The 19,699-nt window shown below is 41.5% G+C and overlaps 1 protein-coding gene across 5 annotated transcripts in view; it reads right to left on the reverse strand.

The window, feature by feature from the left end:
- PSD3 (pleckstrin and Sec7 domain containing 3) overlaps window positions 1–19,699 on the reverse strand; it is a 521,964-nt gene that overhangs the window by 106,049 nt on the left and 396,216 nt on the right. The window contains exon 1 of one of the 5 annotated variants that reach the window (XM_006162813.3): window positions 16,349–16,736. The exons of the other annotated variants lie outside the window; for them this stretch is intronic. Coding sequence (XP_006162875.1) covers window positions 16,349–16,507 — 159 coding nt within the window. The 5' untranslated portion in view covers window positions 16,508–16,736. Of the gene's footprint in view, window positions 1–16,348; window positions 16,737–19,699 lie in introns of those variants that run through there. 5 annotated transcript variants of the gene reach the window in all.

The following is a 19,699-nucleotide window of genomic DNA, read 5'->3' on the forward strand; positions in this document are numbered from 1 at the left end:
GGGGCGGCCAAGGAGCATGTGCGCTGTCCACAGGACACCAGTTCTGAAACCTGGGTTTAGAAGGATGCCATCAGAACGTGGTCAGGAAGCAGCAGTAAGAATCAATGAGTAGACCGGTCTATGGTTTAGAGATTTAAGTTTCGGAATATTCGATGCTCCATCTGAGAATTTTCTGACTCTGGGATGATAGTCTAGCCATTCTGTAATAGCTGATATTCCATTGATAATACCATACCTATCAATGAGGCCACTGTCTGGGAAATACCGTGCGAGGGGCTTTACTGTCATTAATTCTCACCATATCCCATGGCACCTGGTTAAGAGAGCTGTCCCATTTAGTGCTTCCAAAGGCAAAGCGACCTACAGTCATAAGCTGAGCTGGGGCCTGAAGATGGCTCCACTTAACTAAGCCAAACAGTGTGACCGTACCTGCACTAACCATGGCACAATGCTGCCACCATACACACACATTATCTTACACACACACAGCTTAAATGAATACATGTAGGCCGTTAGTGATACAGTCTGCAGCTCTGACACACACTTTGTTGTTGAACAACTTACTACAAATCAGTTAACAAAGTTAGAAACGGGGCTACCCATATCACTGAATGTCATGGCCTTTTACTGTAATACACCAGCTAAGAAACTATTATTTAGTTTATTTAAAAATGATGTTCTCACTGGGAAAGATATCCCTAACTCTAAATTCATAGCTAAGAAAACTTAGGGTCACTGTGAACAGGAATTGATGGTCCCTACTTAAAATCCTTCTTTAACACACTGTGGATAGTTACCACCTGCCTGCTCCTACTGCCCACAGCATGCCTTGCTCAGTTCACCTTTACTGTTAGTCGTTCCATGTCAATCACACAATGACTTCTGCAAATATAGAACTGTAATATATGCTAATATGTCAAGGAAAAGCATTTTTATAATTACTAGTCACAAAGTGTTTTTTTTCCCTTATAATAGTCTAGTAAGTAGTACACTTAAGTATTAATACAGTATAAAGTATTTTACAGTCATTAGAAGACTCATTCATGTTGGTAACATGAATAGTAGAACAATCAGAACACTTGGAACCGTATAAATAAATCTCTTCAAACCATTCGTGCATGCATTCATTCAGCCAGGAAACAAATATTCACTGATGTTACCTGCCACCTATTTAAGGGGGGCACTGAGGATCAGGGCTGGAAAACAGAGATGCAGAACTTAGATTTTAGGGGGTTGGAAACAGCCCATAAATGTATAAGAAAACAAAGACAAATGATAAATCATTTTCTGGTAGGCTACCAGGTAATTATTATAAGGTGACTGCACTAATAATAACAGTGCGGAGGTAGGTAACTCAGAGTAGCTTTAGACAAGATGATCAGGGACTCTGCAAGGAGATTTAGGACATGAGTGACAAGGAGCAACCATGCAAAGAAAGGTGACAGGAGAGGTGAGTAGCCCCTGGCACAACGGAGCTTGGTGGGTCTGAGTCACAGAAGTAAGGCTGGTGTGGCTGGAGCTGGCAGCCTGTGGTAGGCGGAGGGGCAGGAGTAGAATAAGAGCAAACAGAAAAGCAGGTCTAACCAGTGAGGGCCTTAGTCAGTGCACGCTGGGTAACTACTGCAAGATTCTGAGCAGAACTATCATTCCTTTTCAAGGTTACCTGGTGCTATAGCTTGAAAGTGTGCTCCCCAAATTATGTACTGAGATTTGGTCATAATGGGATTAAGAGGGTGAAAACTTAACCCATCCAAGGTGTGGAAAGGTGGGACCTTTGGAAGGAGGTAAGGATTAATAGCAGGTGGGGTCCCCATGACTAATTCTTGGTGTGTTTAGGAGAGGAAATGAGACCAGAACAGAGACACCAGACACAAAAGCATGCCCTCCTGCCCTCCCACTGCTGAAATGCATCAGACAACCCTCGGCAGGTGTGGCCACAGGACCTGAGGCTCCAAACTGTGAGCTGAATAACCTCCACTTTTAACATAACCCAGACTCGGGTATTTCTTTTATTAGCAACAGAAGAGACTAGAATAACCTGGCTTCTGTGTAAAGGACTGGATGAGAACAAGGGGAACAGCAGCAACATTGCTGGCATCTGAGGTGACTCTGACGGGGATGATGGCAATGGCAGACTCGGGACAGATCAGGCTATCTTCCTAAATTATGGGAGAAGGCTGGCCCATGTTTTCGCATAACCTTAAGCACAAATAAATAACTGGGTAAGACAAATGGTCTCAAGTCACATCAGAGACACAGTGCTATCTGTCAATATTTAAAGTCATTTAAGCTAAGAGGGAAATGTATTAAGATATATTGTTAAAGGAAAAGTCCAAAACAGCACAAATGGTATGATCCCATTTTGTGGGGAAAAATGTGTGTATGAGGGGGATTTAAAAGACTGTGAAAAAACTGAAGTATGACTTTATTCTGGTGCAAAAACTTTGAGACCTACACATAGTTTTTTCTTAATATGCATCTTCCATGATTTTTTTTTTTTGAAAAGTTTTTTTTTTTTTCTTCTTCTATAGGGCACATGCACTCGCCAGAAAGACAGAAAGCAAGAAATCATCCTCTGGGGGAGATGGCCATGCTGCAATCCCTTCTCCTCCATTTCCCTCTCAGGATCTTGGGTACACACGCATACGCACCCAGTGTGAGCTTAAGCCACTGGGTCCAGGACTCGAACCAGAGTTGACTACGTGGTAATCCAGCGACATAACCATTACACCAACTGCTGGTCCCCATCTTCCATGAAGTTTTGAAGGAGCCCTTGTGTGTGTGGAGGGATGGGGTCACAAACAGACATTCCTGAAAGTATACATAAGAATCAATTGACAATAATTGCCCCTGGAGAGGGTGAGTGGGGAATGAAGAGGGAGAATTTTCCATGTCTAACTTTCTGTGCTATTTGAATGTTTGCCACATTCGAATACCATGTAAACATACTTCAGCCAAAAAATGTAGACAAGAATAGAGTTTACACTCCTTGCAAATGTGATTAAATCTGTCTCCCTTTAATCTCCATGGTGTGTCACAAATTGTTGTGACCACAAGTGGGCTTTTTTTTTTTTTTTTTTGCTATAGGGCATGTGCGTTTGTGCGTTCGTGGGCACACGTGCACACACAGTATGTGTTTCAAGCTGCCGGGTCCAGGACTTGAACCATGGTCAGGCCATGGGAGTCTAGCACCTTAACCACTATGCCACCTGCTGGACCTGAACACAAGCGTTTAAAAAAATTTTATTGGAAAGACAAGGACCTCAGGGATAATGTTGCCCTAGTATGAAAGGCAGCAAATAAGAAAAAAAGAATAATGGGCTAGACTTCAATAAAATCTACCTGTGAAGAAGGTTGATTTCTGTACTTCAATGATCTAGAAGCAGGAAGTTAGGTGGACTTGAGACTGTGGGTTGCCAGACATAGGCAGGATGCCCACTTAAATTTGAACTTCAGGTAAATAACTTCTTTCTTAGCATAAAATACGCCCTTAAATTTTTTAGGAGACGTGTTTAGATTAACATTTATTTATCAGGCTGACCCTGTGGCCTGGTGGTTAAGGGAGCCAGATCCCACATGGCCAGCTGGGTGGTTTACGTCCTAGTCCTGGTGACTTGAAAACCTGCTAGGTTCATGTGTGTGCCTGAAATCCTGACAGGGACAGAGAACTGGAGAAGAGGTTGCAGCAAGATCACACGTATTTGGAGGTGCTTTCCCTCTCTTGCTCTGTCTGTGGAGAGTGCACATGCTCTCTGGCAATGAAAAAGAAAAATAGAGGCCAGCAAGTGGCACTGCGATTAAGGCATTGGACTACCACGTGGCTGACCACGGTTCCATCTCTGGACCCAGAGGCTTGAAAATCACTCCAGGCATGTGTGCATGTGTGTCCAAAATCCAAAGAGAAGAATGGAGAAGGGACTGTGATGTGACCATACCTCTCTGTTTCTGTTTGTTTCTTTTACCAGCAATTGCATGTGCTCTTTGGCATAAACCAAACAAAGAAAAAGAAAAAAAAGAAAGGAATATGTATCTCAAATTAAAACTTAGCTGGGTGTTCCATGTTTTTTTTTTCCTTCTTTTTTTTTGATAAACCTGGAACATAAATAGAACTAGCTGACTCCAGATCCCACGTTTGCATTCACTATCTTACATTCTCTTCATGTGTTTTGCAAAGTGAACTTGCCATGACTGTGTCAAAACCTTCCCTGGAAGAGGATAAACATCCCTGTTAGAAGATGTATTCTCATTGAAATCAATGAGATACAGATAGAAAGATGGCAACATAGATCATGAAAGGACCCTGATCCTTCTTCAACCCAATGCAGATGTTAGAAACAAGTGTCCCCAAAATAAATGTGGATGTGATGTAATGTAAAATCCTTAGACCCTGATCATTTAGAAAAAGGTTATGCAACTATAGTCTAAATCACCTTCTTTGATACCTGAGTTAAAAATTAATTTCATTATTCTTCAGCATACACATTAGCTTCAAATAGTTCATGGAAAATGTGTATTACAAAAAAACTATAGATTTCAAAAAATTTTCACCAAAATAAACACGTCATTGAATCCCACTTTTCCACATCTATTCTGAGGTCCCTATGTATGTAACCATTCTCTGACCTGTATAAGCAGTCATTTTCCAATTTCATTATGTTCATCGTCACTTCCTGATTTTAATTCTTTACCTGATCCTCTGGAATTGTAATTTTTACCAACACTGTCTAGCTCCAGCCAGGGTAGTGCAGACAATAGGGGTGCTGCTTTATGATGCTGGAAGCCTTAGCAGAAGGCTGTGGGTTCACATCTTGGACCTAGCAGAACACATGGACATGCCCATGATCCAAGGGAGGACTGTGGCATGAAGATTGCCAAAAAACCAAAAATACAACAAAACTTGTCTGGATTTGGATAGCTTTCCATACGGCTGAAAATCAATGTTTAAAAAAATGATTCTAGATTATACTTGGCATAATATGTTAATGGGTCCTTCTTGTTGGTGGGCCTTAATTGTTGGAAAGTAGCAGACATATACTATATAAAGAAGGCTTCAGAATTTAAAAACACAAAGAAAGATAAATTTTAAGTGACTTTGTAAATTACAGGCAGTATTTTTTTAATACCCGAGAAAGATGATCAATTATTTTTAAGGATTATGGACATCATGATGAAATTAACATGCACTATTAAAGAAACTGTTTGCTGGGTAAGAAGCAGAGTCCTTTTTACTAAGTGGTTTGTATAAAAAAACAATCCCTGGGGGACTTTGACATTTAGAGAGAACGGCAGGCTTGGTATTTGTTCCCTGTCATTTTCATGCATTAGACAGAGCAATGAAGACAGACCAAACGGAAATAGATTTTATTCAAAACAATCGATACCGCCAAATTAAATAATCCAATCCAGTGGACGCTAGGCTTCCAGATTTCATAAACAGGAACATTTTCAAAAGAGGTTTTGGAGAACTATATGAAATTGCCAGTTTTTCATTTTGCTAAGCAAGAAACATATAAAAAATTTCAAAAAAAGAGAAAACAATAACTACTCTTACTATCATTCCACTAAAATAATGAGCACGGACAATTTCAGAATAAAGAACTCTTTCTCAAGAAAGATTCAGTCTTTCACCGACGTTTTTAATGTGGATGGAAAACTCTGATAGTAACTAGCAGTGAATATGCTCTAGTCCCATAACTGTTGGAGTATGAAGTCTTGGGAAAGATACTACATTTTTTTATTTTTTAAGAAATAAGTCTTTATTACCTGGTTCTTGCTAAACATAAAGTAAGACATACAAACCATTCAAGCTACCCCACATATGCCGTTAGCCTTTATATTCATTTAAAATTTTTTTCAAAGCTGAAAAAATTTATATATACACATACATACTCTACTCAACTGTGGAAGCCTACACACAACCTAATGATCCTGGAAAAGGACCATTTAGCTTTCTTATCCCCCCTACTGCCTCCCACCCCCTACACACACCCCACACATGTTAGTCTACTTTCTTCCCTCTCCCAATCTTTCTGTTAAAGATTCCATGACAATTTGGAAGTTGGTCATCTTTCAGGGCCTACTTCATGATGGCTATGGAGACGGAATTCACAGCTGAGCCGCGTGGTGCATGGGACAACATTTTCATTACTGTAAACTTTTTGTTTTCTCTCGAGTTAATCATCACCTCATTTTGGTGCTGTTGTCTACTTTTCTAAAGGTATTTTTATGAGTTTATCTCCAACTCAGCTCTACACTCTGCCAAAAGAATGGTCAGTCTCCTCTCATACAGACCAGCGCAACAGGCCTTCTATCTATCAGGCCTTCTATCATGACTGTTGGCGGCATCTCTCTGGAAGCGTCCCCCCTTCCCCTGCAGTCTGCAGACCTGGCTTCCATCTCCTGCACAGCTGCTGTTTGGGCTTCCTTGACCATCGCCCTAGGAGGACATCCCTCTCTGACACGAGATCTCCTGCTTCCTGGGCACACCTTGTTCTTCTCTTCTGGTGCCTGAGAAAAAGTACATGGGTGGGGAGAAAGGGAAGAGACTCTCCCTTGTGAAATATTTGTACTTTTCACTTAATCCTGCTGTTTTCAATGCAGGGATCTTCCTGGGGGACTCAACTGAGCCCAGTTTCCTAAATCCACAGTGTCTGGGTTAAAGGCATCAAAGAGGAAGAGTAGAAATGGGGGTGGGTCACTTGGCTACAAATAGGGAGGTCATCTAGAGGGATCAGTTGCTAATTTTAGAGCCTTTACAGGGATCCTCCCATGGTGCCCCAATTCTGGGCCTTTCTTACGTTCCATGGGCAAATCTGTTTCTTTCCCTGGCTTCCAGACCTGCAGACTGTTGTATTTATGTTTTCTCTGGATGCTGAAATAGTTAACCAGCTTATCTTACCACTTTCTATCTTTAAAGTTTGTTGACATGTTTAGGGCATCCTCTTTAATCCTTAGTGTCCTTGAATATATGCTAGCTCTACTGCCATTTTAATGGCATTTAAATGGAGACAGATAAACACACATTGCTACCTTAAACTCTCATTTTAAGTTAAATTTTTGCTGCAAACAAACACCACTTAATAATGGTCTAAGAGATCATAGCAGGGGGCTGATGAGGCATACAAAAATCTCCTCAAAACACTGCCCAATCATAACAAAAGGCTCTTCGGAAGAATCTTTCTCCTTTACCCTGTTTTTAAGAAAGTGTATTGAAGAAGAATCCTAAATCATCTGGTCCTTTATCTGTTCTTTTAAGTGACAGTAAAGAACTTCTTTTCTCAAAGCACTATCTTGTGTCTATATGACTATTAGACCTATTAGGCAGGACCCTAACTCTTCAGGTTTACTTCTGTTGGGAGATTTTAGAGAAAACTGGAATAAAAAGCTCAACAGGAATTAATTTCCTGTCATGCATGGCTGCGGTTCCAAGGTCTACAGAAGTTGGACCTCATGCTGTGAACACCACCTGGGCATGCCCAGTGGATTCCTGAGTTGTAGAATTGATGCTGATTCCACTAAACTGCTCCTGAGTATAAGGAGATTTAATTGTCTAAGATAACTATTATATTTTTCCTTTTTCTTTAGTTTTTGCTATAGGGTGAGAGAGATAGAATGAACGAACCTCCCTCCCGGGGCGGGGGGTGGTGGTGGCCATGACACAATTCCTTTTCCATCCTGCAATTCTAGGCACACACACGCAAACAACACAAATACAAACACATGTACATGCCTGGTGTGTTTAAGCTTCCAGGTCTGAGACTCAAACTACACAGTGGGATCCAAATGTAGGATCCAGCCTCCTTAACTTCTATCCCACTGGCTGGCTGGCTGGCACTATAGATAGATAGATAGATAGATAGATAGATAGATAGATAGATAGATAGATAGATAGATATAGATATAGATACACACACACATATAAACATAAATATGTACACATATACATACATACATACACATAAAATTATTTTTTTAAGAGACAGAATCTTGCTATTGCTATTGGGTTGTTGGAAAAGTCATGACACGTGGCCTCAAAGTCTCATCCTCCTGTTGTCCCTTCTCAAGTAGCCGGGATTACAGGCGCCTGCCATTATACCTGGCTATATAATCTTATTTGATTTACTGGAATCAAACAAACACTTGGCTCACCAGATCTGAGTGTGGCAATAATGAGTGTATTGATGTCTCCAGTGCCTTGGGTAGTGTTTTGTGTTGTAAACTTAGCAGGCTATAACCAACAGAATGTCATGAGAAGAATCGGGCTAGAAAGACAGGGCCTCAGCCATCATTTTTGTAAAAAGTTAGACATGAAGTAATCCAAAAGACTCAACACAGCAAGTCATATTCCACTCAAGTCAGATAATGTATGTGTTCTAATGGGTACACTAAATGTCATATCATCAGAATATGGCTGTCTGGATTTTAAAAGGTAATGAAAGGTTTCATGTCTGAATAATAAGGCAAGCTCAAATGTCTTAAATAAAATTAAAGGTAGAAGAGTAACATCCATGATAAATTACTGATAAGGAAGCCATCTTGCTCAACTACGTATGGTTTCTACATCACTATGGTTGAGTACATTTCTAAAAATCTCCTACTGTACTCTAAGTTGCATGCAATCCTTGGAACTCTAAACGAGGCATGAGCTCACAACAGACTGCACTGAAGGAAAGACATCCTGGAAAATGTAAATCCCCTGCTCCCTAGACATATTCCCTTGACATAGGCGCTCCTGATGGTTAACTTTGGGTTCTACTACCCAGATCTTCAACAATGACTCTTTAAAATGTACGAATTGTTTTCCTCCCTTAACTATTAATATTTTGTAGGTTTTTTTCTTCTTCTCTTCCCTTGATTCAGATAAGAGTATTGCCCCAGCTTGCCAGGCAGGACAGCATGGACCAGCATGCCCTTTACAATGTGCAGACGCTGCATGGGCATTCTGACACACCTGTAGCTTCACTGAAAGACTGTGTTCAAGTGCAAACAGTTGTTACATAAACATTTTAGGGGGCTATTGTTTTGGACTAAGCTCCCATTCTAGGCCCCAACATACCAGACCAAAATGGAGTTACTCATAGAAAAATGTCACCTCATAAAACTAAAACTTAAGGAACCTGAGAGATTCCCTCAATAGTTTTTACTGAAAATGGAGATTCCAGTCTAGCTAAGCCAGGACAAGGAAGTACAACTTAGGCACATCTTCTGGCTTTCTCAGAATGTGCACCTGAAAGAGCTCCGGCTGCTACCTCAACTCATAGGACTTGTTTTATGAACATCTTTATTGCTCAGCTGCATTCTTCCTTTAGCTTCTAGTCATACTCTTTCTGCCTAAATCTAAGGCAGAGTAACTCCAGATGACCACACGGTCATCCTGCTCCCCATGTCACACAATTTAGCCAGTTACCGATAGACAAGATTCCTTGCTTCACTCCTCGCATTCCTGACTTTTGCCTTTAACAAGCTGAATTTTGAAACCTGTTAGCACACATTATAGGGGACACTTGGATTTTGTGTTTCCTGGATGACCATCCTAACCCTGGGCCAACTGAAATATTTTGTTTTACTTGCTTTGCCTCAGGCCTCTTTTCTTAGGTTGACACTGTGTACCCATAAATACAGCAGAGCAAGAATGCAGTGTCATAATGGGAGTTATTTTAGAGACATTCAAACCAAACACACCACCATCAGTGGGAAAACAGGTAGATAATGTGAAAATGAGTAGAAAGGGTCAAGCCAGAAAGAATAACTGTAAAGCAAAAGTTATGAGGAAAACGGAAGTTTATTGGTCTCACAGAGCTAGCATCAAATAAGGGTCAGACCCTGGGCACGTAGTTAGACCCACCAGGAGCAGGGCCTGATGGAAACAAACATCTCCTACGATCCTGTAAAGATGTGTCTTTTATACCAAAGAGAGGGTTATAATACATGGAAGTTGTTCTGAAAGAGTTTACACTGGAAAAAGATAACAGAGGAGAGTCTTATAGAGATGGAGAAAAGGACAGTAATGGGTGAAGTCCCTTAGCAGAAAGAGTATGAAGCGCTTATTGGAGGTGCTGGTCACCCATTCAGCAGGGTGGGAGACTGCGAACCTTGAGGATGGGAGACTGCGAACCTTGAGGGATCTTGAGAAAGTCTAGTGACCGTTGGCCACGCAGACAAACTAGTAAGCAGGCTGATTAGCCAGTCAGTCAAGTGGGGCCAATAACCCCCTCATTCTCTTAGTTCTCTGACCCTTCATATTTTGTATACAATCTCTTTGGGGGATAAACTTTGTCTCCACAATAGTAAAATGGTGACAATCTACTTTTAATTACCATGTAAGGGTCAACAAGTGTCGCCCTACCAGAAGCATAGTTTGCTCAACACTTACTCCTAAATAACCATCCGTACATCTGAAATAAGGGGGGTGTTAATTTCTGTGAAAGTACGCACAGGACCTGAGAACACACAGAAACAAGCTGTGGGCTGGGGGTAGAGGTTATCAGGGGTCAAGAAGGAGCCCAAACAAACCCAACACAAAAACCAATGTCACTTTGCTAGCTTCGTAACTTAAAAATAAAAACAAAGGTAGTAAAAGCTTTCATTTGGGGCAAGTTTAACTCAAGTCTTAGGGGAGAAAAACTCCTAATAATGATGGAGTGAGTAGAACTTTCTTCCAGAAGGAGCCAAGTCTTGTGAGTTCTCCTTTGGGTAAGGATCTCGTTGCACTAAGAGAATGTGTTAGTCTGGCAGAATCACACCTGGGGAAAACGTGTAACTTCTTGGAACACAAGAAGCACAGTGGAAAGATAGTATAGCCAATACAAGAAAATCAACATGTGTCTTTTTCCAGGGCTTATTTATTTATGCACAGTACAGTACTATGGTCTTATAAGAACTCAGTGTGTGAGTAAGCATGTTCTTTTTCGATATCTGCCTGATGGACTATTGTCATATACAATTTTACCTCTCTCCAACTGAATCAATGATTGGTACTCACAGATTTTCCAGATTATAAACTCTTATCTCCCATTGTCCTCTACATGGAAATTATAGATTCTTCTGCCATTGGTTACGATATGATAGTCTTTGTTAATTTAAGAGATGGTTTGCCGCCTGACTTTTAATCAATATGTCTTTCTTTAGAATGGTACCTTACAGTAAGGAGAGTCAGAGACAACTCAGTACATACTTGCAGAATAACCACTGGAGTGAGTTTCGAATGTTCACAACGCAATGTCAAACGTTGAAGGTGGTATGTCCACATCCTCAATTTGTTATTAGACACTCTACATGCTTTTAAAGACCATTCTGTAACCTACAAAGATGTGGAATGATTATATGTAAATCATAAACTACAATAAATAAAGAAAAAAAAAAGAAAAACAGAGTTCTGGACATAAAATTGATTTTGTCTTTGCATTTCCAGATTGACTTTGTGAAGACACCTCCTCCCCGATTCCCTCATATGCCAGAGTTATAAATGGTGTAGAGGAATGTTCTTGATATTCAGTTTATTGTCTACTTGAAAAGATCCAACTGAAGGATGACTTTATAAGGCAAAAGATGTTCCGCTTTGGTTTAAGAATTTAAAAAAATGTAAAAAGACATCTGCAAGACATCTTCCAAATTATGACTAAAGATTTTCTTTGCAATTACAGGAGGTACCTATTTTTAAATCGGCAGATATGAATGACCCATTTGAGCAGAATCTCCTTTCCAGGCTCAGCCTTCGGTTCAAGAACAAAAGTGATCTAGGAAAAGAATGAAGGCAATCTTGCAAGCCACCCACGAAAACTTCAGGTTGCCAGGGGGCACTGTAATGATTTCTTCAGGTTTCTTTGTGTATAGATTTGATTCAGGGAGAGCGAAATGATTAGTATTTGCTGAACAATGCTAACGAAATAGCAGGCAAAGCCCCTGTAGGATGGAGCAAACAGCTGTTGGTACCTTTCAACATGAGTGCTACGTGTTTTACAGAGTAATGAACTCCTAAAGCAAAGGACTTCCATTCCTTAAACCTGTTTATGGTTAACATCCAGTACAGAAAGACGTTTATTCAAGATATATAAAAGACCTCACCTTCCTTGAATCTAGTTCAGTCTTTGGGTTCCTTTGTACAGGGGAAATAATCCCACCACCTCCACAAGACTTCTAAAATTAACACGGCTCAGGCTATATCATGTGATCAACCCCTGCAACTTATGGATGAGTCTCTAAGTGCACATTACTAACTAGAGAGCAAAATCCAGAGCAGACCAGCAAGATATGGCATCCTGGCCAAGGAAGCCAATGGCTAACTTTTTCATCATGTACCACCCGAAGGACTAGTTTTACCTGGGCGTCTCTAGAATTTCACTGTACCAGAAGTTCATTTATTTGCTATGATATGGAGAGTCTTCAAAAAAAATAATGAAAAAAATATGTATTATTTTTAACAAGTACGTGGATTTCCAAATTTTTTTTTTGCATTGAAATAAATTTGAACTTTAATTCCTTTTTCCACAAATTTCTTAAAGTACCCTTGTGTTACTGAATAATAGTTTTAAACAATTCATTGGAATCCACATAATTATTAACTAGAGGATTCTTGGTTTCATCTCTAGGCTCATACTATTTCTTAGACACTGCCTCTAGGATTCATCCACACATGTTATATTCACCCACAACGTTACCATCTACACACCAAAGCATCAGGTTGGGATTTTCTCCCATCTGAAAGTATAATACACTTTGGCAAGAGAAGTGGAAAGAAAAAAAAGTGATGTTACCAACCAGAACGTTTACAGATTTATGTTTTAAACTTTACTCAAGTTAAAAACTAAACAATACCAAAATAATTTATATTTGATACGTAACAAGATTTAGAGGAGAAATATGGAAATGTTTGACAGAATTGAGATTTCAATCATTATCTTCTTAAACTGCACATCTGAAATTCTGGAGAATTTCACTTTTAGGAAATTGATTCTAAAATGTTACTTCTGTTCAACCAGCTGGGTCTGCAAGTAAGAAGGTCTGTACTGCCACCTCACGGCCAGGAGCCTCGCTGGTAACTCTCCCAGTTCTAGACACCGAACTGATAGGCTGCTGAACTTATCAAGTCAGACGTAATGAATACATTTTAATAATGAATACCAATTTTCATAAACTGCATCTTCTTCCGAACTATATTAACACTCATGTCCTGCTCATTTTATCTGCTTTAGAAATCAATAAAACCAATGTTATCGGGAAAAGGACATAGCCACCCTCCGAAGAACAGAATTTAGAATCATATTAAGAAAAAGTCCTCTCGGTGCAAAGAGTTTTCAAAAAGCTGTGTTTCAGTAGGTTAAATCATATTATTCAATTTATCTTAATGATAGATTCAAAGGATTAAAAAAATTAATTTTCTGAGTTTAAAAAGGTTGCATCAAAGAAAGCTTTTAAGATCTTTCACTACAATCAAAGGCAAAGAGTATCTAATCCTTTCAGAAGTCCTTGAACACTTGCTTCAAAAAGGAGGAATAAAAACAAACCAGATGAAAAGAAGGATTGCAGATGAACTGACATTTAAATAAACTAGTATGTATTTAATGGTCAACAAAACAGAAGTTAGAAACAGCAAAGGTGAAAGTTTTCAAGGAGTACAAAACATATTATAATTCCAGCTCCAACAAGGAAAATCTATTACACCTATTCTAGAAAGAGCCAGTTTGAGAGAGAGAGAGAATTAAATTCCAGGTGCATATGGCAAATTAATGGTACCTTACCTATTTTCTATGGAGGATTAAGGGTGGAGGGAGGTGGAGGATATGAAATTTCTTCTAATCACCAGGTTGGACAGACATCTCGCGCTTAGAATGAAGAGTCAGACCATCAAAAAGTGCTATGTACATGATTAGCAGGAAGATACACTGATGTGATTTTTTAAAATTCATTTCTTCCATGACATACACCCCCACACACCCCAGCACCATCTTCATGCTACGATCCAGCCCCAGCCTCAGCCAGCCAGGAAAATGAGCAGACACACACCAGCATGTGCAGGAAGACCCTAGACAGCAACATGGACCTTCCCTAGTGGGTCCAGCATGGCAGATCATAGTGTTATGGCTGCAAGTCCCGATTTAAAAGCTGAAAAGGTACTATTAGATACAAGGGAAGAGAATGAAAAATTCTTATTATTAACACCTGGGGTAAAATGCACACACTGGATGCAAATATATGTTGACATGCATTTATGTTGTCTGTAGTATAATTCAGCTCACAAACTTAGGGTGCAAGCCTATAATGTCATTCAGTTTGCTTCTTAAGGAATAAAAAATGGCAAGGGGATGATTACATTAAGATTAATTTAATTTTTTATTAAGTACTTCTGATGTTCAATTTTGAAGGAGTGGATAATATCTAAGAAAAAAAAAATCTCTTGTGAGATATTGGGAATTGGAACACACACTTGAATATATACCCCAGAACTTAAGGACTACATGTGTGTCCAAATAATAACACAGCACTTTCCTAAAAGCTGACTACACTCTCCAAAGAATCATATGATGACCTAGTGACGACAATTCTACCAGAGCCCTTTAATACTAGTCACTCCTTGCAAAGTTTGCAATATTCGTATGCATGTATGTGTGTGTATACATGTACTTACTCTTCTCAAGCATAGATATGTATCTGATAAAAGCACCTGTACTGTGTGGCATGACGTGACAGACAACATCATAGAGAGTCTTTTCGTTTGGCTTTGCTAGATTCAACATTAAACTGCAGGACTGTAATTCTGGGTGACCCCTCTAACATGACAACGGTCAAATGCCAGCAGGAAGAGTGGTGGGCCTACAACAGAGCTCACGAGGATGACCCCTGATTGCCCATAGCCTCTGCCCGCATTCTATGGGGATAATACACAGAAAACAAAATCCACAGATGTTTTTTAGTGCTCTTCACAGACGCCAGTGGTACAGCCATGCTGAGATCACATACCTGTCTACAGACAGTCATTAAGAGCACAGTAAACGTTCGGGTCTGTCTCAGCAGACCTGTCCTCACACCACAGGGAGTCTCATCACAGTGGCAATAGAAGCCACCATGTCTCTGCCTGTGTCTCTGTCCTCCCAGTGAGGACTCTGAAGACACGTGTTCCTCTCTAAAGCTACAGTTTTTTAAAAAATCCTGAAGGGGAAACAGGCACATCTGAAGAGTTGCTGGAACCAGATGATGAGCTAAGGATGGATGAGGTTAGACGTCACCGTGTCACAATCTGAGAGGCTGAGAGGAAGCCACCTTGTTTCTTAGAGTCACATTAAGGTATTCTGCAGCCCCCCTCTCCTGTCACATTTCAAGAGAAGCTGTTATTACCAATCTTTCAATAATGTCATGTCATAGAAGGTGACTGGAGGGAGCAGAGAAGGAGGGCAGCAGTGGGAGGGGGACGCCTGATGTCACTCTCAGTGGGTCTGGGTGTCACCGTGAGGGGACTGAAATGACAGAGACCCCCCTCCTGGAGCTTCTGCTGCACGTTATCCAGCCTGAACCTCCCCACCGATCAGCCACAGCTCCAGCCCGAGAGCTCTGCGATCCTAAGATTCTGTGATTCCATTTTTAAACCTGTGGAGTGGGCGTGTTTCTGAGTACCCTGCTAACACAGATGGTGGTGGGAAGATCTCCAGAATATGTTGCATGGAGTAAATGCCCACCTCACTACGTAATCACGTCCTTCCCATTTCACATGAACAAAGATGATATTATCTTACAGACAGCTGCGGAAACACAAGCGAGTCCTGGCTGCACAGCACAGCACAGCACATACATGTGTGTGGAACACGAGAGAAGAAATCGCTCCTAATTACGTAGCCCTGGGCGGACGGCTCTACCACGACAAGAATGGAGAGTAACAGGACCAGGGCAGGGGTGGGTCTGCCTCAGCTGCACGTCCTGGGGAGAGGAGGGGACCGGGCAGGGAAAGCCAAAGGAACTGGCTGAAAGAGAAAATCATACACACTCTCTGTATTCCTGATGCTCTAAAAATACCCTACACTGGAAACATCATTTGTCAAGACAACCTTCCCGAGACAAAAAGCAAGACCGATCTGCTAAGCAACAGTTTCCCACGATCGTCTCATTTTGAGCGTTACAGCAACCCTTCTCATCCGCAAACTGCCTCTTTATAAAACGGACCACGTCACAGCCGCCTTTGAACCTGGACTTCAGGAATCACCCCTTTCACCTGCTCTCACCTGGTTTTCTCAAAGCCATTTTCTTCCACTCCTTGTTACTTTCCCAAGCCCGTCCCTGCACATCAGCCACCGGCAGAGACTACCGGATTCTGTTGTCCTGCCACCCAACTGTTAAAAGCTTTTACACGGTATTTCTTTACCTTGGTCTCCTTAGCAGAGAACTCAGAGGAGTTGGAAATTTTCATGGACTTAGACCGGTGGGACTGCCGCCGGATAGAGTCCTCCCGGGAGTATTTCACGGAGCCTGAGGTCCTCACCCGTACCTTGCTGGCACTCTGAACACTGTTCACGCCAATCATTTCGAAGGTCAACTAGGGAAGGGGTCTGGAGAAATCAAAAGGCACTTTCCAGCCGTGACAAGGCTCTAATGCTGGAGAAACTCTGCCGCTCGTGCCTGGGCAGCTCGGGGCTGGGATCCGCGTTAGCTTAAGAAGCACCAGGCTGCCTCCCCCAGCATCTTCAACTACCCTGTTTGCAGTGAGTCTGATTGTTCCAGGCACGGCTCACGTCACTGGCTGCAAAGAGGAACAAAATGCAATCCCACCCCCGCTACTCGTCTCTCTTTCCACACACACACACGGACACACACACACACACACTCACACACTCGCACCATAGTCACACACTAGAACAAATGGCAATTGGCTAGGCAAGCAATTCATTAACATTCCGAATAGCAACACTATTTCTCTTGCGATATTGTGCGGTAAGCTCATTAATGTCAACAACAAAATAGAGATCACACACACACACACACACACACACACACGTCTATAGTATTCTGCAAGCCACCATGTGGGCTGGGAACAGAGTTAAATTTCCAAAGCAGGGAGAATACGGATGGGCTTCAAAAGGCTCCATCAATTAGGAGCTGGAGAAAGGATGGCAGCCGCAAAGCCATCTCAATGATCAACAATTTTCCTTTCTTTCCCGTCTCGGGCCACGCTCTGCTGAGCAGCTATTCAAAGTGTATCAGCATTCTGAAGAATTCAGTGTTTTCTTCCGACCTTAGCCTGCTGCAGCCAGGTATTTAAACAGGAACTGTGTCAGCTTGTGTTGCAAATCCAGAATGAAGATGTCGTGTCACCTCCCTGGCTTGCTGAGAAGTTTAGGGAAAAAAATCATCAGGGAGGGGGCCGGTTAGCACATGTTAACTTTAAACAAGGCTCCGAGTGAGCCCTGGGAAGCCAGCTCCATCAGTAAGGAGCGAGCAGCTTTTCCAGGCGCTGTGGATGCTCTGGCGGGGTGCTCGGGGACATGCAACCTTCTGAGCAAGGAGTTACAAACGGCACTGTTAGGAAGCAAGGTAATTTCCGTTCCCGACACATGAAGCCAGCTGTGGGCCTAAGACAGAAGGCTGCAGGGCCCCAGCGCTGCGCCCCAGGGGCGGGGGGTCAGTCTTGCACGAGCGTGCTTTCTAGGCACAGGAGGTGTTCGTGTGAACAGAAACGGCAAAATTAAAAACAGCTTATAGAAGCCAGTGTGGTTAGGGAGTGCTGCCTCAGCCCACCCCGCCCTCAGCGAACTTATCCTCGGTTCTTCAGGAGTGCACATTTCGAGCAGCACAGAGCTGAGGTGTCTGGTGCGTGGCCCACGGGCCCAGCTGCTCTCCTCCACTGTCAGAGCCCCGGGCAAAGGTGGTGGTAGAGACTGGGTTTGTGTTCACCCTCACGACAGGGGCTTCCTCCCACCCTCCTCGGACTGCACTTCCCACCTCCTTTCTTGAAGCACTTGGTGTTTCAGCTGTGCTATATGCAAAACAAAGCCATCAGCTCACGTTTGTAGAATTCTGTCTAAAATAATAGTAGGTAACAGGTTTTGGAAGCTCTTGGGGCGCTCCACTTCTGGAATAATGCATGAAGTTCAGTTTTTAACATCATCTTGGCCACTTTGAGATACATTTTCTTTTCTTCCCAGGTAGCTGACATGACTGAGTAACTGTATATATACATGCATATATATACACACACATATATAGACACACATACATACATACATATATACACACACATATACATAAATATATACACACATATAGACACACAGACATACATACACACATATACACACACATACATACACATATACACACACATACATACATATATACACACATATACATAAATATATACACACATATAGACACACAGAGACATACATACACATATACACACATATAGACACATACATACATACATATATACACACACATAGACACACATACATACATACATATATACACACATATAGACACACACATACATACATATATACACACATATAGACACACAGACATGCATACATATATACACACATATACATATGTATATATACACACATATAGACACATACATACATACATATACACATAGACACACATACATACATATATATATGCACACACATATAGACACACAGGCATACATACATAAATACACTCACATATACATATACACACAGAGACATACATACACATATACACACATATAGATGCACATACATACATACACATATACACACATATACATATAGACACACAGGCATACATACATATATACACACATTTAGACACGCAGACATACATACATTATATACATTATATATATACACACATACACATATAGACACACACAGACATACATACACATATACACACATATACATAAATATATATATGTGTGTGTGTGTGTATATATATATATATATATATATATCCATTGCAGATTATGAAGAATGTTTCAAAGATATAAAATGTATGCGTGTTTGTCTCCAGAATTCTGATGGGATGGAGAAATGGAGGAGAGGGGAGCAGGGTGTGGCCATGCCCATTGGGGGTGCTTTCTCTCTCTCTCTCTAGTGAGTATGCAAGCCCTTTAACAATTAAAACAAAATGAAGAGTCTATGTGTAAGACCCAAGGCCCGAGGCCTAAGACCCACCCCAGTGGGCTGTGAGCATGAAGCGCTGGCTGAAACGTGTTATAGTTACCCTAGTGAGGGCCTAGGATGTCTCCTGATGCCCTTCACTTTTTCTCCACATAATAGTTAAGAATAAAAGCTACAGGACCAGCAGTTGGCATAATGGCTGAGTTGCTGGACTCCCATGTAGCCCACCATAGTTCGAGTCCCGAACCTGGTGGCTTAAACTCACGCCGGGCGCATGTACGTGCATGCCCAACATCCTGAGAGAAGAATGGAGGAGAAGGGATTGCAGTGTGGCCATCCCCCCTGGGGGATGATTTCTCACTTTCTGTCTCTCTCTGTCTCTCTGGCAAGTACACGTGCCCTATAGCAAAAATCTCTCCTCTCTTACAAAAAAAAGGTAAAAATAAAAGCCACATGTCATCATGGGCAGAAATGGAATCTGATATACAACTTCATTTCTGGGAGGTTCAACAAAAATAGGCAATCTTTTCACGAAAGTGAGAAATCATCCCCCAGCAGAGATGGCCACGCCACAATCCCTGCTCCTCCATTCTCCTTTAGAAATTTTA

Source organism: Tupaia chinensis, unplaced genomic scaffold (assembly GCF_000334495.1).
Source record: "Tupaia chinensis unplaced genomic scaffold, TupChi_1.0 Scaffold140548_1, whole genome shotgun sequence".
Taxonomy (NCBI): Eukaryota; Metazoa; Chordata; class Mammalia; order Scandentia; family Tupaiidae; genus Tupaia; species Tupaia belangeri.